Here is a 26,636-nt window from a genome sequence, read left to right on the forward strand (position 1 = left end):
AATAAAACCACATATATGTAGACAAATAATTTTTGATAAAGGGGCCAACAACACACAATGGAGAAAAGAAAGCCTCTTCAATAAATGGTGCTGGGAAAACTGGAAAGCCACATGCAAAAGAATGAAACTGGACTACAGTTTGTCCCCCTGTACTAAAATTAACTCAAAATGGATCAAAGATCTAAACATAAGACCTGAAACAATAAAGTACATAGAAGAAGACATAGGTACTAAACTCATGGGCCTGAGTTTTAAAGAGCATTTTATGAATTTGACTCCAAAGGCAAGAGAAGTGAAGGCAAAAATTAATGAATGGGACTACATCAGACTAAGTTTTTGCTCAGCAAGAGAAACTGATAACAAAATAAACAGACAGCCAACTAAATGGGAAATGATATTTTCTTTTAAAAAAAAAAAAAACATTTCTTTTTTTTAAAATTTTATTTTAATTTTTTAAATTCATTTTAGAAAGGAGAGAGAGAAGGAGAGAGAGATAGAGAGAGAAGGGGGGAGGAAGAGGAAGCATCAACTCCCATATGTGCCTTGACCAGGCAAGCCCAGGGTTTCAAACTCGCGACCTCAGCATTTCCAGGTCAACACTTTATCCACTGCGCCACCACAGGTCAGGCAGAAATGATATTTTCAAACAACAGCTCAGATAAGGGCCTAATATCCAAAATATACAAAGAATTCATAAAACTCAACAGCAAACAAACAATCCAATAAAAAAATGGGAAGAGGGCATGAACAGACACTTATTCCAGGAAGAAATATAAATGGCCAACAGATATATGAAAAGATGCTCATCTTCTTTAACTATTAGAGAAATGCAAATCAAACTGCAATGTGATACCACCTCACACCTGTTAGATTAGCTATTATTAACAAGAGAGGTAATAGCAAATGTTGGAGAGGCAATGGAGAAAAAGGAACCCTCATACACTGTTAGTGGGCATGTAAAGTAGTACAACCATTATGGAAGAAAGAATGGTGGTTCCTCAAAAAACTGAAAATAGAACTACCTTATGACCCAGCAATCCCTCTACTGGGTATATACCCCCAAAACTCAGAAACATTGATACGTAAAGACACATGCAGCCCCATGTTCATTGCAGCATTGTTCACAGTGGCCAGGACATGGAAACAACAAAAAAAGCCCATCAATAGATGACTGGATAAAGAAGATGTGGCACATATACACTATGGAATACTACTCAGCCATAAGAAATGATCACATCGAGTGACGTCATGGAAATGGCGCCATGAGCAGCGCGTCCGACAGATCTCCCCAAAATCTCAACAAATTTATCAACTAGAAACAGTAAATTTTATCCTCGGAGCATTCCGGAGTTCCACACACACACTGAAAGCGAAAGGACTGTAGCAGAGGAGGGAGTTCGCCTGTGGTGAGTCAACTGCCCGCCCACACTCGGGGAGCGGCAGCCTAGGCACTGGCGGCCACGGCGTGCCCTGAGAAACCACGTGCACGCGCCCCATGCCGTGGTCCGGAGAGTCCCTGGCCACCGGCGTGCACTGAGAAATCGTGCGCGTGCCCCGTGCTGCGGTCCGGGAGGGGTGCCAAGCCTGTCTTTCCTAGTCGGGAGATTCTCTCCGTGGACAGGGCTCCTCACCCAGCCATTCAAGCTAACAATCAAGCGTTGGGGGAGGGGCGCGCAGGCAGCCTGAAATACTTTCTGGAGCACAGCTGCAGATCCAATCACTGAAATTAGCTTAACCCACGAAATCTGCGCACCCACGGGGCTCTAATTGATAAGATCTCTCCCAGTTCAGCGATCCAAGACAAGAGGCGTGATATTTTTCAGTGCCTTTCGCTAAAGCGGAGGGGGCAACTTCTGATTGACAGAGCCTCCATATTAGGGATATACCTAACAAGAGGGACTTGGCAGATATTAAGATCTATACAGCAAGCAGTGACTAGTGCCTCTTCTTCCCAGCCAAAACAGGCTACAAAGTGTGGAAAGCCTGGGTTGAGTGGTCCAACTGAATGGTAGGCGCTGAACAGTCACCTTGACAACAATTGACTCCCAGCCCCACCTGATTACACTGGAGGCTCTGACTGCCAGAGCCTTACCCAGAGCCTTGCGCTGAGTGGGGATAGAGTGGGAATTTCCCAGCGCTTTGAGCCTCTTACTCCCAAGACAGAAGCAGTGGCAGCCTCATAGCTGGATCACCAGGCTACTAATTCAGGAAGGGGAGACTAGGAGAGAGACTCCAGGAAAGCAAACTCTCTCATTGTTGGACTCAGCAAACGCCAACAAGCCTTGACTACCAGCGAGACTAAAGCCAATTATATGACATTGCCATAGAATCCCAACAACTGCAAATCCTTACCTAAGCGTGACACAGGGGCAGAACCTGGGGTACAGAGTCACCGACAAGGAAGAGGGAGAGAAAAGAAAAAAAAAGAAGTTAACCTCTCAAAATCAAGAAAAATCCACAGACTTTATAACTTGTTCTAATTCTTTGTTGTTGTTGTTTCTTTCTTCTTTCTTATTGCCTTTATTATTAGTTGTATTTCCTCTACCTCGGTCCTTTTATTCTCTGCCCATCTTATGCTACCCTTTTCTTGAACTACACTACCCATGAGTGTTACATTTTATTTCTTTTCTTCATCCTAACTCTCCTTTAGGGTTACACTCCAAAACCCTTAACTCTCACTCTCTCCCCCCTTTTTTTTTTTTGTTGTTGTTGTTTTTTCCTTTCCTTTTTTTCTTCCTTCGTCTCTCTCTTTTTCTTATTTTTTCCTTTCTATTCATTTCTTCGTTTCTCCTTTTACTTTTCCTCCCATTCAATCCTCAATCACGAACAAATTATTTAATTTGGGACTCAAGTTTTTTTGTTTTTTTTTGTTCTTTCTTTTTTTTTTTCTGCTTTTGTTCTTGTTTTCCTTTATTTGTTTGTTTTTGTGGCATTTTGGGTACTTTTTACATTGCTTTTTAACTCACTAGCATTCCTCCCAACCCAAAGTCTCCATTGTATTTAGTCTTTGCTCCACTTAATACAACAGATTTTTACTTATTATTTTTATTTTTATTTTTTTCTTCTTTAAATATTATTTTTTCTCTCCTTTTTTCTGTTTCCCTCTTATCCCTCTCATTATATCTCTTAGTCGACCATCACTTACAAGCAAATCATTTTATGCTTGTCTAAGATTTTCTCCTTTTTTTTTTTTTTTGCATTTAGTAGGTCCCTACCCCCTTTTTTGCCCCTTGAACTCTTCACCCCAAATCAGGCCCTCCGTTATAGGCAGTTGTTGTTCCATTTAGCATAATATAATTCACAGGTCATCACGATATTTCCCTAAGGAGGTGAGAGGAGGGGAAGAGAAAAAAGAAAAAAGGGGGAAATAATAAATTATTACTCTTTTTTTGTGGAGTGTTTCCTTTTTTTTTTCCTTTTTATTCTTTATTAATTCTAATTAACACTATCAACAAGACCACCTTCAGATGCCAATAAGAAAAAGAAAATCGAATATTATGGATACAAAAGATAGAGAGGTAACACAAATAGATGTGGAAAAATCTATGGAGAAAAGATTTAACATATTGGAAGCCTTGGAGCCAAATGACAGAGAATTTAAAATAGAAATCTTAAAAATACTCAGAGATATACAAGAAAACACAGAAAGGCAATTTAGGGAAATCAGAAAACAACTCAACGATCACAAAGAATATATTACCAAGGAAATTGAAACTATAAAAACAAATCAAACAGAAATGAAAAACTCAATTCACGAGCTGAAAAACGAGGTAACAAGCTTAGCTAATAGAACAGCCCAGATAGAAGATAGGATTAGTGAAATAGAAGACAAGGAACTTGAGGCACAACAGAGAGAAGAAGAAAGAGACTCAAAAATAATAAAAAATGAGAAAGCCCTACAGGAATTGTCTGACTCCATCAGAAAGAATAACATAAGAATAATAGGTATATCAGAGGGAGAAGAGAAAGAAAATGGAATGGAGAACATACTCAAACAAATAATAGATGAGAACTTCTCAAGCCTGTGGAAAGAACTAAAGCCTCAAATTCAAGAAGCAAACAGAACACCGAGTTTTCTTAACCCCAACAAACCCACTCCAAGGCACATCATAATGAAGATGACACAAACCAATGACAAAGAAAAAATTCTCAAGGCAGCCAGGGAAAAGAAGAATACAACATATAAAGGAAGGCCCATTAGATTATCATCAGATTTCTCAGCAGAAACTCTACAAGCTAGAAGAGAGTGGACCCCAATATTTAAAGCCCTGAAAGAGAGGAACTTTCAGCCAAGAATACTAAAACCATCAAAGCTATCCTTCAAGTATGAAGGAGATATAAAAACATTCATAAATACAGAAAAGATGAGAGAATTTATCATCAGAAAGCCCCCACTCCAGGAAATACTAAAGGGGGTTTTCCAACCAGATTCAAAGAACAAAAGAAAACAAAACCACAAGTAACAGCTCCACCAAGAAAACAATAAAACCAAACTTAAACTGTGACAACAAAAGAAAAAAAAGGGGAGAAAGGATGAAGATTAACAGTAGCAAAGGACGATGAAGCGCAGAAATACTCATAAGAAAGGGTACTACAATGAATATGGTAGGTACCCTTTTCATTACTTAATGGTAACCACCCCTGAAAAAACCACCACAAAAACACTTGACTTAAAAAAGGTAGCAACAGAGGAAAGAAGTATGGAATACAAACAAACAAAAACAAACAATAGAAAAACAAAAGAGAAGAATCAAACAAGATACAAAACTAACAGAAAGCAATTTATAAAATGGCAATAGGGAACCCACAAGTGTCAATAATTAAACTAAATGTAAATGGATTAAACTTACCAATAAAAAGACACAGAGTAGCAGAATGAATTAAAAAAGAAAATCCAACTGTATGCTGCCCACAAGAAACTCATCTAAGCAACAAGGATAAAAACAAATTCAAAGTGAAAGGCTGGAAAATAATACTCCAAGCAAACAACACCCAAAAAAAGCAGGTGTAGCAATACTCATATCTGATAATGCTGACTACAAGACAGAAAAAGTACTCAGAGACAAAAATGGTCATTTCATAATGATTAAGGGGACACTGAATCAAGAAGACATAACAATCCTTAATATATATGCACCAAACCAAGGAGCACCAAAATATATAAGACAGCTACTTATTGACCTTAAAAAAAAAACTGACAAAAATACAATCATACTTGGAGACCTCAATACACCGCTGACGGCTCTAGATCGGTCATCCAAACAGAGAATCAATAAAGATATAGTGGCCTTAAACGAAATACTAGAACACCTGGATATGATAGACATCTACAGGACACTTCATCCCAAAGCGACAGAGTATACATTTTTCTCTAGTGTACATGGAACATTCTCAAGAATTGACCATATGTTGGGCCACAAAGACAATATCAGCAAATTTAGAAAAATTGAAATTGTACCAAGCATATTCTCTGATCATAAAGCCTTGAAACTAGAATTCAACTTTAAAAAAGAGGAGGAAAAACCCACAAAATTGTGGAAACTAAACAACATATTTCTAAAAAATGAATGGGTCAAAGAAGAAATAAGTGCAGAGATCAAAAGATATATACAGTCAAATGAAAATGAAAATACGACATATCAGAATCTCTGGTATGCATCAAAAGCAGTAATAAGAGGAAAGTTCATATCACTTCAGGCCTATATGAACAAACAAGAGAGAGCCAAAGTAAACCACTTAACTTCACACCTTAAGGAACTAGAAAAAGAAGAACAAAGACAACCCAAAACCAGCCGAAGAAAGGAGATAATAAAAATCAGAGCAGAAATAAACGAAATAGAGAACAGAAAAACTATAGAAAAAATCAATAAAACAAGGAGCTGGTTCTTTGAAAAGATCAACAAAATTGACAAACCCTTGGCAAGACTCACCAAGGAAAAAAGGCACAGGACTCAAATAAATAAAATCCAAAATGAAAGAGGAGAGATCACCACAGACATCATAGATATACAAAGAATTATTGTAGAATACTATGAAAAACTATACGCCACCAAATACAACAATCTAGAAGAAATGGATAAATTCCTAGAACAATACAACCTTCCTAGACTGAGTCATGAAGAAGCAGAAAGCCTAAACAGACCAATCAGCAGGGAGGAAATAGAAAAAGCTATTAAAAACCTCCCCAAAAATAAAAGTCCAGGCCTAGACGGTTATACTACTGAATTCTATCAAACATTCAAAGAAGACTTGGTTCCTATTCTACTCAAAGTTCCAAAAAATTGAAGAAGAAGCAATACTTCCAAACACATTTTATGAGGCCAACATAACCCTCATACCAAAACCTGGCAAGGATGGCACAAAGAAAGAAAACTACAGACCAATATCTCTAATGAATACAGATGCTAAAATACTGAACAAAATACTGGCAAATCGAATACAACAACATATTAAAAAAATAATACATCATGATCAAGTGGGATTCATCCCAGAATCTCAAGGATGGTTCAACATACGTAAAACAGTTAACGTAATACACCATATCAACAAAACAAAGAACAAAAACCACATGATCTTATCAATAGACGCAGAAAAGGCTTTCGATAAACTACAACACAATTTTATGTTTAAGACTCTCAACAAAATGGGTATAGAAGGAAAATATCTCAACATGATAAAGGCCATATATGATAAACCATCAGCCAACATCATATTAAATGGCGTAAAACTGAGGACTTTCCACCTTAAATCAGGAACACAACAGGGTTGTCCACTCTCTCCACTCTTATTTAACGTGGTGCTAGAAGTTCTGGCCAGAGCAATCAGACAAGACAAAGAAATAAAAGGCATCCATATCGGAAAAGAAGAAGTAAAGGTATCACTTTTTGCTGATGATATGATCCTATACATCGAAAATCCAAAGGACTCCACAAAAAGAATACTAGAAACAATAAGCCAATACAGTAAGGTCACAGGATACAAAATTAACATACAAAAGTCCATAGCCTTTCTATATGCCAACAATGAAATATTAGAAAACGAACTCAAAAAAATAATCCCCTTCACGATTGCAACAAAAAAAATAAAATACCTAGGAATAAACATAACAAAGAATGTAAAGGACCTATATAAAGAAAACTACAAGGCATTGCTAAGAGAAATAGAAAAAGACACAATGAGATGGAAAAATATTCCTTGTTCTTGGATAGGAAGAATAAATATAATTAAAATGGCCATATTACCCAAAGTAATATATAAATTTAATGCAATTCCCATCAAAATTTTTATGACATTTTTTAAAGAAATGGAACAAAAAATCATAAGATTTATATGGAAATATAAAAAACCCTGAATAGCCAAAGCAATCCTAAGGAAAAAGAATGAAGCTGGGGGCATTACAATACCTGACTTTAAACTATATTATAGGGCCACAATAATCAAAACTGCATGGTATTGGCAGAAAAATAGACACTCAGACCAATGGAACAGAATAGAAAGCCCAGAAATAAAACCACATATATATGGTCAAATAATCTTTGATAAAGGGGCCAACAACACAAAATGGAGAAAAGAAACCCTCTTCAACAAATGGTGTTGGGAAAACTGGAAAGCCACATGCAAAAGAATGAAACTCGACTACAGCCTGTCCCCGTGTACTAAAATTAATTCAAAATGGATCAAAGACCTAAATATAAGATCTGAAACAATAAAGTACATAGAAGAAGACATAGGTACTAAACTCATGGACCTGGGTTTTAAAGAACATTTTATGAACTTGACTCCAATGGCAAGAGAAGTGAAGGCAAAGATAAATGAATGGGACTACATCAGAATAAAAAGTTTTTGCTCAGCAAGAGAAACTGATATCAAAATAAACAGACAGCCAACTAAATGGGAAACGATATTTTCAAACAACAGCTCAGATAAGGGCCTAATATCCAAAATTTACAAAGAACTCATAAAACTCAACAACAAACAAACAAACAATCCAATAAAAAAATGGGAAGAGGACATGAACAGACACTTCTCCCAGGAAGAAATACAAATGGCCAACAGATATATGAAAAGATGCTCAGCTTCATTAGTTATTAGAGAAATGCAAATCAAAACTACAATGAGATACCACCTCATCCCTGTTAGATTAGCTATTATCAACAAGACGGGTAATAGCAAATGTTGGAGAGGCTGTGGAGAAAAAGGAACCCTCATACACTGTTGGTGGGAATGTAAAGTAGTACAACCATTATGGAAGAAAGTATGGTGGTTCCTCAAAAAACTGAAAATAGAACTACCTTATGACCCAGCAATCCCTCTACTGGGTATATACCCCAAAACCTCAGAATCATTGATACGTAAAGACGCATGTAGCCCCATGTTCATTGCAGCACTGTTCACAGTGGCCAAGACATGGAAACAACCAAAAAGCCCTTCAATAGAAGACTGGATAAAGAAGATGTGGCACATATACACTATGGAATACTACTCAGCCATAAGAAATGATGATATCAGATCATTTACAGCAAAATGGTGGGATCTTCAGATTATGAGACTGACGCGCTGCCTACTGCGCTAAGGAGGCCTCTAAGTGGGATCTTGATAACATTATATGGAGTGAAATAAGTAAATCAGAAAAATACAAGAACTATATGATTCCATACATTGGTGGAACATAAAAACGAGACTAAGAGACATAGACAAGAGTGTGGTGGTTACCAGGGGTGGGGGGAGGGGGGACGCAGGAGGGAGGGAGGGAGAGGGTTAGGGGGAGGGGGAGGGGCACAGAGAAAACTAGATAGAGGGTGACGGAGGACAATCTGACTCTGGGCGAGGGGTATGCAACATAATTTAATGACAAGATAACCTAGACATGTTTTCTTTGAATATATGTACCATGAATTATTAATGTCATCCCATTAACATTAATAAAAATTTATAAAAAAAAAAAAAAAGATATGATGACATCGGATCATTTACAGCAAAATGGTGGGATCTTGATAACATTATACGAAGTGAAATAAGTAAATCAGAAAAAAACCAGGAACTGCATTATTCTATACGTAGGTGGGACATAAAAGTGAAACTAAGAGACATTGATAAGAGGGTGGTGGTTACGGCGGGAGGGGAGAGAGGGAGACGGAAAGGGGGAGGGGCACAAAGAAAACTAGATAAGCCCCGGCCGGTTGGCTCAGTGGTAGAGCGTCGGCCTGGCGTGCAGAAGTCCCGGGTTCGATTCCCGGCCAGGGCACACAGGAGAAGCGCCCATCTGCTTCCCCACCCCTCCCCCTCTCCTTCCTCTCTGTCTCTTTCTTCCCCTCCCACAGCTAAGTCTCCATTGGAGCAAAGATGGCCCGGGCGCTGGGGATGGCTCTGTGGCCTCTGCCTCAGGTGCTAGAGTGGCTCTGGTCGCAACATAGTGATGCACAGGATGGGCAGAGCATCGCCCCCTGGTGGGCAGACTGTCGCCCCTGGTGGGCATGCCGGGTGGATCCCGGTCGGGCGCATGCGGGAGTCTGTCTGACAGTCTCTCCCCGTTTCCAGCTTCAGAAAAAATTTAAAAAAAAAAAAAAAGAAAGAAAGAAAACTAGAAAGAAGGTGACAGAGGACAATCTGACTTTGGATGATAGGTATACAACATAATTGAACGACAAGATAACCTGGACCTGTTATCTTTGAATATATGTTTCCTGATTTATTGATGTCGTCCCACCCATTAAAAAAATAAAATTATTAAAAAATAAATAAACAAAAATTATTTAAAAAATTATCTGGAGATGTTTTCTCTCAACATATGTACCCTGATTTATCAATGTCGCTGCATTAAATTAAAAATAAAAAAAGCTTTAGACGTCCTTGCACAAAGCATGAAATCTCACAGATGAAATGTCAGAGCTTTTCTTAGATCTAGATGAGTAGTTATCAAAGTAACATCAAACATGAGTTTGGTGAGCACTAAATATATTTAAATTTTTTAAGAGAATTGATTTGAACCACCCACATACCCTAAAGTTGTATTCCCTCTCAGCATCGCTTCCCCAGGTATACCATCATTATTAATATAAGCCATGTTACTACTAGTATCAGATAGGAGGGATTGAGAACTGTTGGACTATATCCACCGCATATCTATAAGAAGACTGAAGTAGTATGTATTGAAAAAGACATAGATGTTTACATGATACTAACTTCAGTGTAAGTCACACTTATTGCCAACCACTATTGCCATTAAACGGAATGTCAACACTGATTAATAAAAGTATATGTTATTCAGCCCTAAAAAAAATTATGCCCTTTGTGATAAGTGTGTCTGAAAGACATTATGCTAAGTGAAACAAGTCAGTCACAGAAGTACAAATACTGCACGATTACACTTGTTGAGACACTTAAAATAGTCAAATTCACAGAAGCAGAGAATAAAATGGTGGGCATTTGGAACTTGGTGGAGAAGGAAATGGGTAGTTGTTCAACTGGTACAAAGTTAAAAGATATACAAGAGGAATAAGTTTTAGAATTCTGCTGTACAACATTGTGCCCCTAGTTCACAGTAACAGTATGATACACCTAGAATTTGTAAAAAATGTATTGTGGTGCATGCATAAGTCTAAACTTATCTAACTGTATATATACATTTGACATGTGTAATTTTTTTGTATGCTAAGTATACCTCAATGAAGCTGAGGGAAAAAAAGAAACATCAAAATTTCATGATTGGGTTTTCTTCCTTTAGACAATTATTTGGTTCCCATCTGAAAGTCTAGAAAATGGGGCATGATTCACTATAGGGAGAGAAAATACCCTCAGAGTTTTACTCTCATGCCAGTGACACCGTTTTCCACTCAAAATTTCTCTGCTCATCTGGCCAATAATAAATGAGTCATCACACTAAAATGCAGCTTTATCCTCCCAAGTCAACAAAAAGAATGTGGCTTATTAGAATCTTTGTCACCCAAGGGCAGACTGCTGCACTGTGCAACATGAGACTAGTATACACACCGGCTAAACGCAGAAGTCACATGACAGCTTTCTTTGAGGAAGCTGAAGGAAGGGAGACACAGAAGACCAGGAAGAGCGGAAGTGATGGACCCTAACACAGCAGGAAAAGGAAGCAGTGTTTTCCATCCATCTTGAAAAGATTAACCAGGAAAACAAACTTGGCTAATTTGATAATTGCCTGTTAATTAGGACAAACAATGACAAGGAAAGAGCACTGCATCTGATGACAGTGGCCCCTCAGCAGGGTATAAAAGGGGACCCAGGGCAAGCAGACCTCCAAACCTTCCAAACCCACCTTCCTGAAAACTCACTCAGAACCTCCACCCTCTGACACCATGGTCAACTCTTGTGGATCCGCCTGCTCTGACCAGGGCTGTGGCCAGGAGACCTGCTGCCGCCCCACCTGCTGCCAGACCACCTGCTGCAGGACCACTTGCTGCCGCCCCAGCTGCTGTGTGTCCAGCTGCTGCCGCCCTTGCTGTGGATCCTGCTGCTGCCGCCCTTGCTGTGTGTCCAGCTGCTGCCGCCCTTGCTGTGGGTCCTGCTGCTGCCGCCCTTGCTGTGGGTCCTGCTGCTGCCGCCCTTGCTGTGGGTCCTGCTGCTGCAGGCCTACCTGCTGCATCTCCAGCTGCTGCCAGACACCCTGCTGCCGCCCCTGCTGCATTTCTAGCTGCTGCCGCCCCTCCTGCTGTGGTTCCAGCTGCTGTGGCTCCAGCTGCTGCAGGCCTTGTTGCATCTCCAGCTGCTGCCGCCCCTCCTGCTGTGGTTCCAGCTGCTGTGGCTCCAGCTGCTGCAGGCCTTGTTGCATCTCTAGCTGCTGCCGCCCCATCTGCTGCCAAACCACCTGCTACCGCCCCACCTGTTGCATCTCTAGCTGCTGCCGCCCCAGCTGCTGCCAGACCACCTGCTGCCGCCCAGTCTGCTCTAGTGGTTCCTGCTGCTGATCATCCCGACCTACCCACACCTTGTTTCCATCAACCAATCTTCTTAATGTACTGAGTCATGAGAGGACAATTGTAAACCCATTCCAACTGATTCTCTTGTTTTTTTAACTTACAGGGTTGACATGGTTCACTGAACTATACAGGTTTCAAATGTACAACCCCCTATTATAGCCACTCTATTGTTTGTATTTATATATCCTTAAATGGACTTTGGCCTGCAAACATGCCCCCCCCCCACCATGTTACTCTCTCTCTCCCAACTGAACACAAGGTTTGAATTTTATCTGAAATCTTTCAGCCAACATGTCATCCCAATTGATATATTTCTTCTCTGCCAGATTTTCTCTCATATGAAACCAATCCTGAACTTAAATAAATCTTAATTTCCCAGGCATACAAATGCAAGAGCACCGTGTCTCATTATTATTCGTTCTTGAATCATCATCCTTAGCTGTCAACTGTTCCATTTCTTCTCTGCAGAGAGCGGTCTATAGCAGGTGAATTCAGGATTTCTCACTGTAGTGTCCTTTCATCCTTATTTATAATAAGAACACTGTTTTCTACTGCGAGCACTGGAATTCTCTGCCTCAACGGGGGCAGGCTGCACCGGGTCTAAAGGCCCTCTGTGGAATGAACCCCAGCTGCCTATGGGAGTAATTTGCTCCTTACAGCATTCTATTTCAGCTTCCATCAGTTCCCTGGGTTACTTCCCAGGTTCCCTGCAGTGCTTCTTATTGTTCTCTCCCTTATAAATTATTTGATTAGAGACCCCTGTTTTGGCATCTGCTCCTGTGGGCACTCCATCTAAGACACCAGTGTTCAAAATCCCATCACTGGTGACTTTAAAACATTTTTCATGTATTATGAATGGTTGCCATGCCGTTAAGAGTCAAGTCTTAAATTACTGTCAGCTGAACCGCTAAATCTTTTGAACATTTTGTCTCTTCTTGCCATTTTTGCACAATTGCTTTCAGATAAATAGTCTTCACTTATTTTTCTCATATCATTATGTCTGAGAGACAGGACATACCCACAGGTAACATGGCTTACCATGTTAGCAACTCGCATTCTAAGGAGGCTGTATTTATAGGGGGATCACTCAACCTGTGTGTCTTATACATACAATCAATTCAACTAAACCTTGGATTAATTCAAAGCAGAGTCTGACATAAGGACTCTTGCACAAGTGATATACAAGGAAGTGCTCTCAGAACAAATCAGTAAGAAACGGAGATAAGCAGGACAGTGTAGAAAAACAAAATAAGCCACAAATTGGCTGCAGTGGAATTTTATGATCATCTGACCCCACAGAGTTGAGAGTGAGCAGTACCACACACCTGCCCCCTTGGCGGCAAGGTGGCTGGGACTCTGTACTCCTGTATCAGTCATCACTAGCTCTGGACCACCCTGATGGAGAGAAGGGTTAGAGAGCCACGCCAACAGATGTAGAGGCTCCTTCAAGTGAGCACATCGACCTCAAGAACATGTGTTTGAACAGTGTTAGCCACCAGCAGTCCCTACTCAACACTAGCTTGGGGATGACGAAGGGGGTCGGGATAGGATATTACATAGTCTACCCCGGTTACTGTCCATGTATTTTTCTCATCAAGTTCACTTCAACGGGTTGGTTACTATTTCTATAGAAACTTACAAGAAGAGGGTTTGTAGGCAGCACCTCGGCTGTTCTAGTTGAGCTGCCTGGTGCAGGGGCCAAACCCGCATCCCTGCTGATTCTGAGTCTTGGTTACTATGTCCTCATCTGGCCACAGCTGTTGTACTTGCCCCAAATCAGTTAAAATGAAAAACAGAAATACCAAGAGTGCCTCAGAAGATCACCTTAATGCTAAATATACTCCTCCTTGAGGCCATTGCTCCTTTCTTTGCCTGCTGATCACCTGGTACTAGAAGATCAAAGCCACAGTTTTAATTTCAATCAGACCTTTACTATGTCTCTTTTTTAATTGAGGGGGGTCGTAATTTTCCTTTGGGATCACTAACCTCAGGTTTTGGCTCATTTATTCTTAAGTGCTTTTAAACACACACACACACACAGCTATATCCTTGTTGACTGTGTATACCCTATTTTCAGGGTCACCATGCTTTACTGTCCATATTGATAGTTCACCATGGGTCATACATCACTCTGCCCTGGCTGTCATTCCAAAGTTGCTGCTCATCATATATGCCATTTGGGGATATTATTATCCCTACTACACCGACAGAGCAAAGTTCTGTGACAATATTCCCTAACACACGCTCCAGCTTTAGAGACTAGACACTACTGAATTTCTCGATATGCTTTTAACTCCCTAACGTGTTTACTCCTTATTACCTGCCATATTCACTTCTCTTCTCCTTTTGATCCCTTCCCCCTCATCTGTGTGTTGTGTGGTACAAGACAAAGTAAAATGATCATAGATACTAAAAGGTGATGAAGATAAACCATATGCAAGTAAAAGCATATTCCCTTTTTTTACCAACAATTAACCTTATTTCTCATTTTACTTTGAAATAACTATAAATACACAGAAAGTGTAAAAGAATATAGCAACGTCCTACATGCCTTTCACCCAGATTCCCCCACTGATCACATCTTATTTATAGTACATATCAAAATTCAGAAATTACATTAGTACAAACCACAGATCTTGTTTAGAATTTACCAGTTTTACATGCACGAGTGTATGTGTGCATGTATGTGTGTGTGTGGTTCTATGTATTAAGTCAGGTGTACTATATAGATTTGTGTAACCACCATCACAAGTAAGATGTAGAACTGTCCTTCTCTGTGAGGCTTCTCCTTTATAGCTACATCCACTCCCTTCCACTCATCATGCAGAACCGCCGACTACCACTATTCTGTTCTCCAGCTCTATAATTTTTTTGCAAGCAGGTTATACAAACAGAATTTTATGGGGTGTAACCTTTGATGATTTGCTTTTTATTCTTAGCATCATTCCATTGGGATCATGCAAGTGGTTCAGTGTATCAGTAGTTGTTCCCTGTTACAGATAGATATAGTTTGATTTGTTCAACAATTCACCTGTAAAGTACACCTTAATGGTTCCAAGTTCAAATTTATTCATTCATTCATTCACTCATTCATTCATTTTTGTGGGAAAATTTTATTGAGACTTCCTACTTGAAGGCACACACTGTTATTTTTCAGTTGTAAGACAGATTGTCTAATTTCAATAGTGTTGAATTTAATAAATTTCTGTTTATTTTCTTTACCTCCTGTTCCTATGGCTTTTAAAAAGTTCATCATAAATCTATTTATTTTCTTGGACTAAAGTGTTCTGATAATTTAATCTTTCTTATAAGAGAATAACTCTTCTGAGGATTAAAATATTACTTTTTTGAATAATCATCAGTTTATGTCTCAGTTAGTTTCTGAAAGGAAGATTTGCTTGTAGTGGGTAAAATATTTGCTAGAGGTATAGACATACAGGCTGTATTTATCTCTGTATCCTACTTAATTATGTTCAAGACTTAGGAGACATGGTATATTTAGCAGTAACCTGGAAATATAGCTGTAGAGAATAATACTTTCCCCAAAGTTCTATAGCACTTTCCTAGGTCAGAACTTACCTCAGCAGGATTATCTTTCAGCAAGTATGGCTGGGTACTTTATTTTGAATTCTTTCTGCTTTGGATGAGCACAAAAGGAAATTTATTATATGCTATGAAAGTAAATCGTTTTAAAAATTGTGAATTTTCATGACTAATTCTGAGAACAATGATCAATTCTAAAATAAAACCATGAACATAGATAGGAGCAAAAGAAAAAAATATAGTGAACTGAATGTATAGTCATAAATTTATGGATCTGTAGAACTGAGAATCACATTAGAGATCTCACAATGAATTGCTATTCACACAGTGAGGTGTGCCTCCAAGAAGACTCTAAACTAGACCTGCAAGCCCAAAGGAGGTAACTAGACTAGCAATGTTAGTTCGAAATCACTATGAAAAGGAAGAATTGTTATAAAAATTATAGAGGACAGCTAGTTAACTTTTAGATATAAAAAAAGAAAAAAGAAGAGAGTTAATATTTCATTTGTTAAACCAAAACAAATTTCATTTAGATGAAAAACTAAATATAAAAACAATGGTCAGTCATCAGAGGGAAGGGGTAAGAGGGGTCTGGATCAAAGAAGGTGAAGGGATTCATCAAAAAACATACACAAAGCACAGATATACAGACAACAGGGCAGCAATAGCCAGAGGGGAAAGGGGTGGAGATAAGGGGAGGGGACAATGGGGGAGAAATGAGGATGGAAGAGACTTTGCATGAGGCATGGGGGGCAGGATATGGTGTGTAGAGGGTGTTACATTGAGTGGGACACTTGAAACCATGTCAACACAATTTAAAAAAAAAAGAAATCATGAGGAATTTCAAAACTTAATTTTAAGCTTATCCTAAGGAACACACACACCATGAAGAAAACCTATATACCAAATTAATATAAATAAAAATTATTTCTACTGAATCATCAGTAGGCCTGTCATCAGGGCTCCTAGGGGACACTCTTTTCCCAAAAAACAAGGTCGTATGAAATTCTTAGTTTTTTCAGACTCGATAATGGGGCTCTCTAGGGCCTCTGCCACTAAGACAACTTAATGTCTGCTTTTGTTCCCTCATTTTCCTGCAACAGAAGAGGCTCAGGACTTTGTTTTTTAATTTTATTTAGAAAATTACATTGAACAGAGTGACACTGATCAATAAGAGTACATAGGTTTCAGGAAAATGTTTCCATAGCATTTGAACTGTTGATTGCATTGTATTATATACCCATCACCGAAAGTCAAATCATTTTCCGTCACCATATATTTGTTCCTCTTTACCCCCTACCCCTTCCTCCATGTCCCCGCCCCTTGGTAACTACTTCACTTTTATCTATGTCCATGAGTCCATAAGTATATTTCACTTAGTAGAATGTTTTCAAGATCCATCCATGTTGTTGTAAATTTCACTATGTTATAATTTCTATGGCTGAGTGGTATTCCATTGTATATATGTACCACATCTTCTTTATCCAGTCCTCTATCATGGGACATTTTGGTTGTTTCCATGTCTTGGCCACTGTGAATACTGCTGCAATGAACGTGGGGGTGCATGTGTCTTTATGTACCAGTGTTTTAGAGTTTTTACAGTAGAAACTCAATAGAGAGATTGCTCGGTCATATGGTAGTTTTATTCTTAAGTTTTTGAGGAACCACCATACATTTTTTTCTTAATGATTGTACTAATTTGCACTCCCACCTGCAGTGAATGATGGTTCCTTTTTCTCCACATCCTCTCCAACACTAGTTATTACCTGTCTTGTTGATTATAGCCAACCTAATAGGTATGAGATAATATCTTATTGTAGTTGTGATTCGCATTTCTTAAATAGCTAGTGAAGATGAGTATCTTTTCATATATCTGTTGGCCATCTGTATGTCCTCTGGGAGAAATGTCTATTGAGCTCCTCTCCCCATTTCTTAATTGGATTGTTTGCTTGTTTGTTGCTGAGCTTTGTGAGTTCTTTATATATTTTGGATATTAACCCTTGATTGGCACTGTTCTTTGCAAATATCATGTCGCATTTAGTTGGCTATCTATTTGTTTTGTTGTTAGTTTCTTTTACTGTGCAGAAGAAGTTCTAGTAAGTGTCCAGTTTCCCAATAAAATGCTGTATCTGGCTCATCAGAGTTAGGACAATGCAGGCTCAAAACTCCAGCCACACCTCCTGGCAGAGGTCCAATCAGGAGCCCACGTTGTTATCACCCTGGTGGTGTGAATCTGAAAATTAAAATCAGGGCAGAAGTGGAAACTGGCCAGAAAAAAAATAAAAAGGAATCATGAGGAGTTTGGCTTATTAGATTTATATGTCACTTAAGGTAGAAATGGATCCTCAAACCCATTTCATCCAATCTCTTCCATCTCAGCTTATAGTTAAACCTCCCTATTGACTATCTATGGAGGTAGCCATTCGATAAACCATAATCACCATGGTGAGTCATAATTGTTTTTATGAGACACCCACTTATGCATACCAGCTCATAACAGTAAGTTGGGGCAAGTCAATCTCTTATATACAGCAATGATAAGGCTAGTGTTTCAAAATATGAGAAGCACTGGGGCCCTGGCCAGGTATCTCAGTTGGCTAGAGAATTGCCCCAATATGCCCAGGTTGTGGGTTCAATCCCTGGTCAGGGATCATACAAGAATGAGCCCAGGATGGTGGTCCAATGCATAGAACATCATTCCAGTGTGCTGAGGTCACAGGTTCAATCCCTGGTCAAGTCACATACAAGAAGCAACCAATAAATGCAAAACTAAATGGAACAACTAAGTGGAACACCAAGTTGATGCTTCTCTGTCTCTGTCTCTCTTCCTCTTTCTCTCTCTCCTTTCTCCCCCTCTCATGCCCTCCCCTCCTCAAATCATCAGAAATGTTTTAGAAAAAAAATCAACCAATAAATGCAAAAATAAGTGGAACAACAAATAATGTTTCTCTCACACACACACACACACAAATCAGTAGAAAATCGTAAAAACACCAGATCATTGGTTGGCTCCTTATATATATTTTTCCCATTGGGAGTCAAGGAAAGTCAGGGAGGGGAAAGGACACTTACTAGAAAATCTATTTTTGTAATGTTTTGTCAAGTAGGTATCAGTTTCAGCTGGTTCCTGGAAGCTGTTCTTATCTTGGACTAGTCATTCCGAGAACAGAGCCAAGAACATCTCAACTTGGTTGATAGTCTTCTCATGAAATAAGAAAATGAGAAATAAAACATGACACTCTTTTCATCAAAATATTTGGAGCCATGAAGTTGGGGAAGATCGAATATGCTGAATGACAGAATCATAGTTCAAAAAGCTTACACAACACAAAATCTCACAGAATGAAATGTCAGAGCTTTTCTTAGATCTAGATGAGTAGTTATTAAAGTAACATCAAACATGAGTTTGGTGAGCACTGACTATATTTAAATTTTTTAAGAGAATTGATTTGAACTACCCATATTCCCTAAAATTGTATTCCCTCTCAGCATCACTTCCCCCGGTATACCATCATTATTAATAAAAGCCATGTTACTACTAGTATCAGATAGAAGGGATTGAGAACTGTTGGACTATATCCACCGCATATCTATAAAAAGACTGAAGTAGTATGTATTGAAAAAGACATAGATGTTTACATGATACTAATTTCAGTGTAAGTCACACTTATTGCCAACCACTATTGCCATTAAACGGAATGTCAACACTGATTAATAAAAGTGTATGTTATTCAACCCTAAAAAAAAATTATGCCCTTTGTAATAAGTGTGTCTGAAAGACATTATGCTAAGTGAAACAAGTCAGTCACAGAAGTACAAATACTGTACGATTTCACTTGTTGAGACACTTAAAATAGTCAAATTCACAGAAGCAGAGAATAAAATGGTGGGCATTTGGAACTTGGTGGAGAAGGAAATAGGTAGTTGTTCAACTGGTATAAAGTTAAAAGATATACAAGAGAAATAAATTTTAGAATTCTGCTGTACAACATTGTGCCCCTAGTTCACAATAACAATATGACACACCTAGAACTTGTGGAAAAGGTATTGTGGTGCATGCATAAGTCTAAACTTATCTAACTGTATACATTAGACATGTGTAATTTTTTTGTATATTAAGTATACCTCAATAAAGCTGAGGGAAAAGAAGAAACATCAAAAATTCATGATTTGGTTTTCCTCCTTTAGACAATTATTTATTTCCCATCTGAAAGTCTAGAAAATGGGCCATGATTCACTATGGGGAGAGGAAATACCCTCAGAGTTTTACTCTCATGCCAGTGATACCCTGTTTTCCACTCAAAATTTCTCTGCTCATCTGACCAATAATGAATGAGTCATCACACTAAAATGTAGCTTTATTCTCCCAAGTCAACAAAAAGAATGTGGCTTATTAGAATCTTTGTCACCCAAGGGCAGACTGCTGCACTGTGCAACATGAGACTAGCATACACACCAGCTAAAGGCAGAAGTCACGTGACAGCTTTCTTTGAGGAAGCTGAAGCAAGGGAGACCCGGAAGACAAGACCAGGAAGAGCGGAAGTGATGGACCCTAACACAGCAGGAAAAGGAAGCAGTGTTTTCCATCCATCTTGAAAAGATTAACCAGGAAAACAAACTTGGCTAATTTGATAATTGCCTGCTAATTAGGACAAACAATGACAAAGAAAGAGCACTGCATCTGATGACAGTGGCCCCTCAGCAGGGTATAAAAGGGGACCCAGGGCAAGCAGACCTCCAAACCTTCCAAACCCACCTTCCTGAAAACTCACTCAGAACCTCCACCCTCTGACACCATGGTCAACTCTTGTGGATCCGCCTGCTCTGACCAGGGCTGTGGCCAAGGCTGCAGCCAGGAGACCTGCTGCCGCCCCACCTGCTGCCAGACCACCTGCTGCCAGACCACCTGCTGCCGCCCCAGCTGCTGTGTGTCCAGCTGCTGCCGCCCCTCTTGCTGTGGGTCCTGCTGTGGCACCAGCTGCTGCCGCCCCTCTTGCTGTGGCTCCAGCTGCTGCAGGCCCACCTGCTGCATTTCTAGCTGCTGCCGCCCCTCCTGCTGTGGCTCCAGCTGCTGCAGGCCTTGTTGCATCTCCAGCTGCTGCCGCCCCTCTTGCTGTGGCTCCAGCTGCTGCCGGCCTTGTTGCATCTCCAGCTGCTGCCGCCCCTCCTGCTGTGGTTCCAGCTGCTGTGGCTCCAGCTGCTGCAGGCCTTGTTGCATCTCTAGCTGCTGCCGCCCCATCTGCTGCCAAACCACCTGCTATCGCCCCACCTGTTGCATCTCTAGCTGCTGCCGCCCCAGCTGCTGCCAGACCACCTGCTGCCGCCCAGTCTGCTCTAGTGGTTCCTGCTGCTGATCATCCCGACCTACCCACACCTTGTTTCCGTCAACCAATCTTCTTAATGCACTGAGTCATGAGAGGACAATTGTAAAACTTCAGTTCCAACCAATTTGTAAAATGATTTTGGCCTCTAAATACAATGTCCCTCCATATTAATATCCCTCTTCCACATAAACAGAAAGGTTTAATTTTCTCTGGAATTCTTCTACCAATATGTCATTCCAACTGATATATTTCCTCCCTGCCAGGTTTTCTCATATGGAGATGTTACTAAATCTTAAATAAATCTTGTCAGGCATGCAAAACTACAGTATCATGTCTCATTTTTCATTCTTGAATCATCACCTTTATCTGTCAGTTGTTGTGTTCTTTACTGGAGAGCAAAATATAGCAGGTGATTTCATGATTTCTAACTGTATTCCCACATCGTACAAATTTTATTATGGGAAGGTGGTTTCTTTCTCTTTCTTTCTTTCTTTCTTTCTTTCTTTCTTTCTTTCTTTCTTTCCTTCCTTCCTTCCTTCCTTCCTTCCTTCCTTCCTTCCTTCCTTCCTTCCTTCCTTCCTTCTTTCCTTCCTTCTTTCTTTCCTTCTTTCTTTCTTTCTTTTCTTTCCTTCTTTCTTTCTTTCTTTCTTTCTTTCTTTCTTTCTTTCTTTCTTTCCTTCTTTCTTTCCTTCTTTCTTTCTCTCTTTCTTTCTCTCTTTCTTTCTTTCTTTCTTTCTTTCTTTCTTTCTTTCTTTCTTTCTTTCTTTCTTTCTTTCTTTTTTTTTAAGTAAGAGGAGGGGAGACAGAGACAGACTCGGGCATGTGCCCTGACCAGTATCCACCTGGCAAGCTCCCTACAGGGTTATGATCTGCCCATCTGGGGCTGTTACTCAGCAACTGAGATGTTTTTTGCACCTGAGGCAGAGGCTTAATGGAGCCATTCTCAGTGCCTGGGGTTAACTCACTCGAACCAACTGAGCCATGGCTGCAGAAGAAGAAAAGAGAGAGAGAAAGAGAAAAGGGGAGGGCGAGGGGTGGAGAAGCAGATGGTTGCTTCTCCTGTGTGCCCTGACGAGGAATCAAACCTGGGACATCCACATGCTGGGCCCACACTCCACCACTGAGCCAACTGGCCAGGGCCGGGATGGTGGTTTCTCACAGCAAGCACCTGGAACTCTCTACCTGAGGACTTTCTCGGATGAAAAAGCAAACTCTGGGTAGGCCAGAAGACAGGAATTAAAGTCTCCAGGAGCAGTGCTCAACCATTGGATGGGAGTGTTTGGTCAATGCTGTCGTTTCTTTTCCTTCTAGTGTGGGCACATTGTTCCAGTCTCCAGAGGTCCTCAGTGAGACTGAATCCTAGACTACAGGAGTACTCTGCTCATTGAATCATTTATAGTGTGGATCAAGAATCCAGATACAGCTCAACTGACCCCTCTATTTCATCGTATTTTACAACACTGGATCCTAAGTGTTAGCTGGCACTGGCATCTCATCTAAAGTCTTGACTGTGAAAGAATCCAATTCCAACTTCACTTACCATATTTTTCGCTCCATAAGACGTACTTTTTTCCCCAAAAAGTGGAGGGGACAATGCCCGTACGTCTTATGGAGTGAAAAATACGGTATTTTATTAAATATTTTAACACACCATTTGGTTCAGAATATTTTTTTTCTTATTTTCCTCCTTAAAACCCTAGGTGTGTCTTATGGTCAGGTGCATCTTATGGAGCAAAAAATACAGTATATAGTTGTTGACAGGATTCAGTTCCTTGCAGGCCATTAGAATCCGAGTTTCAGTTCTTGGCTGGTTGTCAAATGGAGACTGTTTTCCATGCTTTGCCACATACATCTCTCTCAGCAGCCACTTAAAAAAGCCAACGAGGGTAAGAGAGAGTTTACTACGAAGACAAAAGTCACAATCTTTGTAACTTAATCATGAAGTTGCCATATGCTGTTGGTTAGAAAGAAGTAATTCAAGGAGAGGGAATTCCATAAGACCATGAACACCGAAAAGTAGAGATCACTGGGTCATCTTAGAGTCTGCCTACTACAACTCATATAATATTGAGTGAAAGAATAAAAAATAAACATATATTAAGATTCCACTTATATGAAATTCAAAAATATGTAAGGCTAAGTTATACTGCATAGGATGCATACCTAGGTGATAAAACTATAAAGAAAATCAATGAAAAGATTATTTTAACAATCAGGACAGTGATGATCTATAGGGTAGAGTGCGGTCAACAGAAGACACGTCCAGGGTCCTCTTGGTGATCACAATGCTCTTTCGATTTCTTAACTTGGGCGCTGGGATATATAGATATTTGCTTCATAATTACTTGTAGTGTATTATACATGTATATTTAGACACTTTTCAGTACACAGTAGTTTCCTCTCAAATCCTAAGTTTAGCTTTCTGTAGTTTTAGTTACCCACAGTCAACCATGGTCTGAAAATAACAAATGGAAAACTCCAGAAATAAACAACTTATAAGTTTTAAATTGCACACCATTCAGAGTAGCATGATGAAATCTCGTGCTGTCCTGCTCCATCCCACGCAGTTGTGAATCATCCCTCTGTCCAGTGTATCCACACTGTACACGCTGCCTGCCTGTGAGTCACTTAGTAGCTGTCTCGGTTGTCAGATCAACTGTCTTGGTATCACAGTGCTTGTGCTCCAGTCACCCTTATTTACTTACTAATGGCTCTAAAGCACACGAGTAGTGATGCTCACAATTCAGATATGCTCAAGAGAAGCCATAAAGTTCATCCTAAAGTGAAAGTTCTTTTTTTTTTTTTGCTTTTTATATAATTTTATTTTTTTAATGGGGTGACATCAATAAATCAGGATACATATATTCAAAGATAACAAGTCCAGGTTATCTTGTCGTTCAATTATGTTGCATACCCACCACCCAAAGTCAGATTGTCCTCTGTCACCTTCTATCTTGTTTTCTTTGTGCCCCTCCCCACCCCCTATCCCTCTCCCATTCCCCCCTCCCCCCCGTAACCACCACACTCTTATAAATGTCTCTTAGTTTCACTATTATGTCCCACCTACGTATGGAATAATACAGTTCCTGTTTTTTTCTGATTTACTTATTTCGCTTCGTATCATGTTATCAAGATCCCACCATTTTGCTGTAAATGTTCCGATGTCATCATTTCTTATGGCTGAGTAGTATTCCATAGTGTATATGTGCCACATCTTCTTTATCCAGTCATCTATTGATGGGCTTTTTGGTTGTTTCCATGTCCTGGCCACTGTGAACAATGCTGCAATAAACATGGGGCTGCATGTGTCTTTACGTATCAATGTTTCTGAGTTTTTGGGATATATACCCAGTAGAGGGATTGCTGGGTCATAAGGTAGTTCTATTTTCAGTTTTTTGAGGAACCACCATACTTTCTTCCATAATGGTTGTACTACTTTACATTCCCACCAACAGTGTATGAGGGTTCCTTTTTCTCCACAGCCTCTCCAACATTTGCTGTTACCTGACTTGCTAATAACAGCTAATCGAACAGGTGTGAGGTGGTATCTCATTGCCGTTTTGATTTGCATTTCTCTAATAGCTAAAGAAGATGAGCATCTTTTCATATATCTGTTGGCCATTTGTATTTCTTCCTGGGAGAAGTGTCTATTCATATCCTCTTCCCATTTTTTTATTGGATTGTTTGTTTGTTTGTTGTTGAGTTTTATGAGTTCTTTGTATATTTTGGATATTAGGCCCTTATCTGAGCTGTCGTTTGAAAAAATCATTTCCCATTTAGTTGGCTGTCTGTTTATTTTGTTATCAGTTTCTCTTGCTGAGCAAAAACTTCTTAGTCTGATGTAGTCCCATTCATTAATTTTTGCCTTCACTTCTCTTGCCATTGGAGTCAAATTCATAAAATGCTCTTTAAAACCCAGGTCCCTGAGTTGAGTACCTATGTCTTCTTCTATGTACTTAATTGTTTCAGGTCTTATGTTTAGATCTTTGATCCATTTTGAGTTAATTTTTGTACAGGGGGAGAGACTGTAGTCCAGTTTCATTCTTTTGCATGTGGCTTTCCAGTTTTCCCAGCACCATTTATTGAAGAGGCTTTCTTTTCTCCATTGTGTGTTGTTGGCCCCTTTATCAAAAATTATTTGACTATATATATGTGGTTTTATTTCTGGACTTTCTATTCTGTTCCATTGGTCTGAGTGTCTATTTTTCTGCCAATACCATGCTGTTTTGATTGTCGTGGCCCTATAATAGAGTTTGAAGTCAGGTATTGAAATGCCCCCAGCTTCATTCTTTTTCTTTAGGATTGCTTTGGCTATTCGGGGTTTTTTATAGTTCCATATAAATCTGATGATTTTTTGCTCTATTTCTTTAAAAAATGTCATTGGAAGTTTGATGGGAATTGCATTAAATTTGTATATTGCTTTGGGTAATATAGCCATCTTGATTATATTTATTCTTCCTAGCCAAGAACAAGGTATATTCTTCCATCTCATTATATCTTTTTCGATTTCCCTTAACAATGGTTTATAGTTTTCATTATATAAGTCCTTTACATTCTTTGTTATGTTTATTCCTAAGTATTTTATTTTTTTTGTTGCAATCGTGAAGGGGATTATTCTTTTGAGTTCCTTCTCAGTTGTTTCATTGTTGGCATATAGAAAGGCTATTGACTTCTGTATGTTAATTTTGTATCCTGCGACCTTACTGTATTGGCTTATTGTTTCTAGTAGTCTTTTTGTGGATTCTTTGGGGTTTTCGATGTATAGTATTATATCATCTGCAAAAAGTGATACCTTTACTTCTTCTTTTCCGATATGGATGCCTTTTATTTCTTTGTCTTGTCTGATTGCTCTGGCTAGAACCTCTAGTACCACATTAAATAAGAGTGGAGAGAGTGGACAACCCTGTCTTGTTCCTGATTTAAGGGGGAAAGCCTTCAGTTTAGTGCCATTTAATATGATGTTAGCTGATGGTTTATCATATATGGCCTTTATCATGTTGAGATATTTTCCTTCTATACCCATTTTGTTGAGAGTCTTAAACATAAAATTGTGTTGTATTTTATCGAAAGCCTTTTCTGCGTCTATTGATAAGATCATGTGGTTTTTGTTCTTTGTTTTGTTGATATGGTGTATTACGTTAACCGTTTTACGTATGTTGAACCATCCTTGAGATTCTGGGATGAATCCCACTTGATCATGATGTATTATTTTTTTAATATGTTGTTGTATTCGATTTGCTAGTATTTTGTTTAGTATTTTAGCATCTGTATTCATTAGAGATATTGGTCTGTAGTTTTCTTTTTTTGTGCCATCCTTGCCTGGTTTTGGTATGAGGGTTATGTTGGCTTCGTAAAATGTGTTTGGAAGTATTGCTTCTTCTTCAATTTTTTGGAAGACTTTGAGTAGAATAGGAACCAAGTCTTCTTTGAATGTTTGATAAAATTCGCTGGTATAGCCGTTAGGGCCTGGACTTTTATTTTTGGGGAGGTTTTTAATGGTTTTTTCTATTTCTTCTCTACTGATAGGTGTGTTTAGGCTTTCTGCTTCTTCTTGACTCAGTCTAGGAAGGTTGTATTTTTCTAGGAATTTATCCATTTCTTCTAGGTTGTTGAATTTAGTAGCATAAAGTTTTTCATAGTATTCTACAATAATTCTTTGTATATCTACGGTGTCCATGGTGATTTCTCCTCTTTCATTTTGGATTTTGTTTATATGAGTTCTTTCTCTTTTTTCCTTGGTAAGTCTTGCCAAGGGTTTGTCAATTTTGTTGATCTTTTCAAAGAACCAGCTCCTTGTTCTATTAATTTTTTCTATAGTTTTTCT

At 39.2% G+C, this 26,636-nt stretch overlaps 2 protein-coding genes across 3 annotated transcripts; both read left to right on the forward strand.

Moving 5' to 3' along the window:
• Positions 1-11,324: 11,324 nt before the first annotated feature.
• LOC136393714 (keratin-associated protein 4-2-like) lies at positions 11,325-11,933 on the forward strand. The gene has a single exon (XM_066366346.1). The coding sequence runs from the start codon at positions 11,325-11,327 to the stop codon at positions 11,931-11,933; it is 609 nt and encodes a 202-aa protein (XP_066222443.1).
• Positions 11,934-20,284: 8,351 nt separating this feature from the next.
• On the forward strand, positions 20,285-20,842 carry LOC136393715 (keratin-associated protein 4-3-like). 2 transcript variants are annotated; one of them, XM_066366348.1, is made up of 2 exons: positions 20,285-20,565; positions 20,695-20,842. In XM_066366348.1, exons 1-2 carry the CDS (start codon positions 20,285-20,287, stop codon positions 20,840-20,842), a joined length of 429 nt encoding a protein of 142 aa, XP_066222445.1. The 2 variants fall into 2 exon arrangements, with proteins under 2 accessions (XP_066222445.1, XP_066222444.1); XM_066366347.1 differs by having other exon boundaries at positions 20,285-20,842.
• The last annotated feature ends 5,794 nt before the right edge of the window (positions 20,843-26,636 follow it).

Source organism: Saccopteryx leptura, chromosome 2 (genome assembly GCF_036850995.1).
Source record: "Saccopteryx leptura isolate mSacLep1 chromosome 2, mSacLep1_pri_phased_curated, whole genome shotgun sequence".
NCBI classification, from domain to species: Eukaryota; Metazoa; Chordata; class Mammalia; order Chiroptera; family Emballonuridae; genus Saccopteryx; species Saccopteryx leptura.